At 47.8% G+C, this 1,627-nt stretch overlaps 1 protein-coding gene across 1 annotated transcript; it reads left to right on the top strand.

Annotated features, from left to right (window-relative positions):
• The first annotated feature begins 314 nt into the window (after window positions 1-314).
• On the top strand, window positions 315-1,191 carry LOC137347023 (oligodendrocyte transcription factor 3-like). The gene has a single exon (XM_068011024.1). It carries the CDS (start codon window positions 431-433, stop codon window positions 1,172-1,174), a length of 744 nt encoding a protein of 247 aa, XP_067867125.1. The 5' UTR covers window positions 315-430; the 3' UTR covers window positions 1,175-1,191.
• The last annotated feature ends 436 nt before the right edge of the window (window positions 1,192-1,627 follow it).

Raw genomic sequence — 1,627 nt, 5'->3', positions numbered from 1 at the left:
GCATTTTATTTTTGTGTTCCCAGCAGTTTTCTTTGCTGGGATGTATTTATTCCTCAGTCAGTGACAGGGCTGCAGATCTTTCCAGCTGACCATCAATTTGATATCATTCCAGGAAAGTCTGATTTCGCGGCTACCGACCTGATTTGTTGAGCTGATATGAGACTCAAAAAATCTGGTTTAGTTTTTTGAGATTCGAACAGTTTAAGCGTTAAACGGACCAGTAAAATTGTGCAGCGTTATTGATTGGATGTCAGAATAACAGGCTCATTATACATTTCATTGTTCCTTTGTAAAATGCCCAGCGGGATTCAGTATAAATAAGTGCAGCGGAAAGGGGAGAACACCAGAGCAATTCACCTCTTTGCTACAAATTCAATCGCAGCCACTAACACTGAAGCGAGTTTGAAGTCACATATTTTCCTTGTTGTAAATGGATTCAGACACTGGGTCAGTCTGCAGCCGAGCATCGTCTCCTGACACGGACACTGTTGGCAGAAGCGTCTCCTTCTCCAGACAGAAAGAACTTTTTCCCAATTTTCGGAGTGATCAAGAGAACAGGGAAAGCTGCAAATCCAGACCGGCAAAGAGCAAATCTAAAAAAGGCATGTCAGAATGGGAGAGCCAGGAGCTGAGATTGAAGGTGAACTGCCGAGAGCGCAAACGGATGCAGGACCTGAATGTGGCCATGGACGGCCTTCGGGACGTGATGCCTTATTCTCATGGTCCTTCTGTTCGAAAACTCTCCAAAATCGCTACTTTGCTCTTGGCCAGAAACTACATCCTGATGCTCAGCAGCTCTCTGGATGAGATGAAGAAGCTGCTGAGTGAGGTTTACGGAGGGCATCAGAACCACTTCCACTCCCAGCGGTGTGGACAAGTTGGCCAGTCAGCCGCTGCCCAACTTGGTGCCCAGGTGCTGCCCCCCATGGCCGCTCAGCACAGCGGCTGCTCCGCCCCATCTCTCCCCTTCGGTTTCCTGGGCATCAGCAGATCGGCCGCCGGTCCCCCCGCCTTATTGAAGGGCACAGCCCCGTCCTCTCCCGTTCACCTGAGCGGCAGTTACCGGCACTGGAGCGGGGCGCCGTGTCCCTTCCCCTTGTGTCAAACTGTCCCGCACCATCTACCGGTGCCGCTCTTTTCCGCAAATCTGAGCCGCTCCTCCAGCGACAAATAACCGAACAGAATGCGGCTCCAACATGAACATAACTTTCTCCAGATCCGCTTTTACTCTGTAACTGTTTCCAGCCAATTGTCCATTTGTGGCTTGTAAGTTTGAAAGGTGAGATGGAAAAGTTTGAGAAGTTTGTTAAAGTTTCTGGCGGTTTTGTGGGAGAAAAGTTTACAGTTTAAATTCATTGTCCTTTAATGAAGGTGGGAGAGTCGGAGCGACCTGGATGACGATCTTTTTGTTTTCCTGGTAATTACAGTTTCGGACAGTTTGCAGCACTTCCAGCTCTGTATACTTTATTCAAATTAAGATGTTTAACGTACAGATCCGATTGATTTGCAAAAATTGGTGAATAATATTGAAATACACTCTCAGCCTTGCGAGTTGATGATCCATATCGTCCTCCTCCTGAAGTCCTCAGCATCACAGATGCCAGACTTCAGCCAATTCGATTCACTC

Source organism: Heterodontus francisci, chromosome 31 (genome assembly GCF_036365525.1).
Source record: "Heterodontus francisci isolate sHetFra1 chromosome 31, sHetFra1.hap1, whole genome shotgun sequence".
NCBI classification, from domain to species: Eukaryota; Metazoa; Chordata; class Chondrichthyes; order Heterodontiformes; family Heterodontidae; genus Heterodontus; species Heterodontus francisci.
The sequence above is the reverse complement of the archived record's forward strand: the minus strand, read 5'-3'. Positions and strand labels throughout refer to the sequence as shown.

Coding starts and splice junctions, on each gene's coding strand:
- LOC137347023 (XM_068011024.1), top strand. CDS start 431: ATGGATTCAGACACTGGGTCAGTCTGCAGCCGAGCATCGTCTCCTGAC.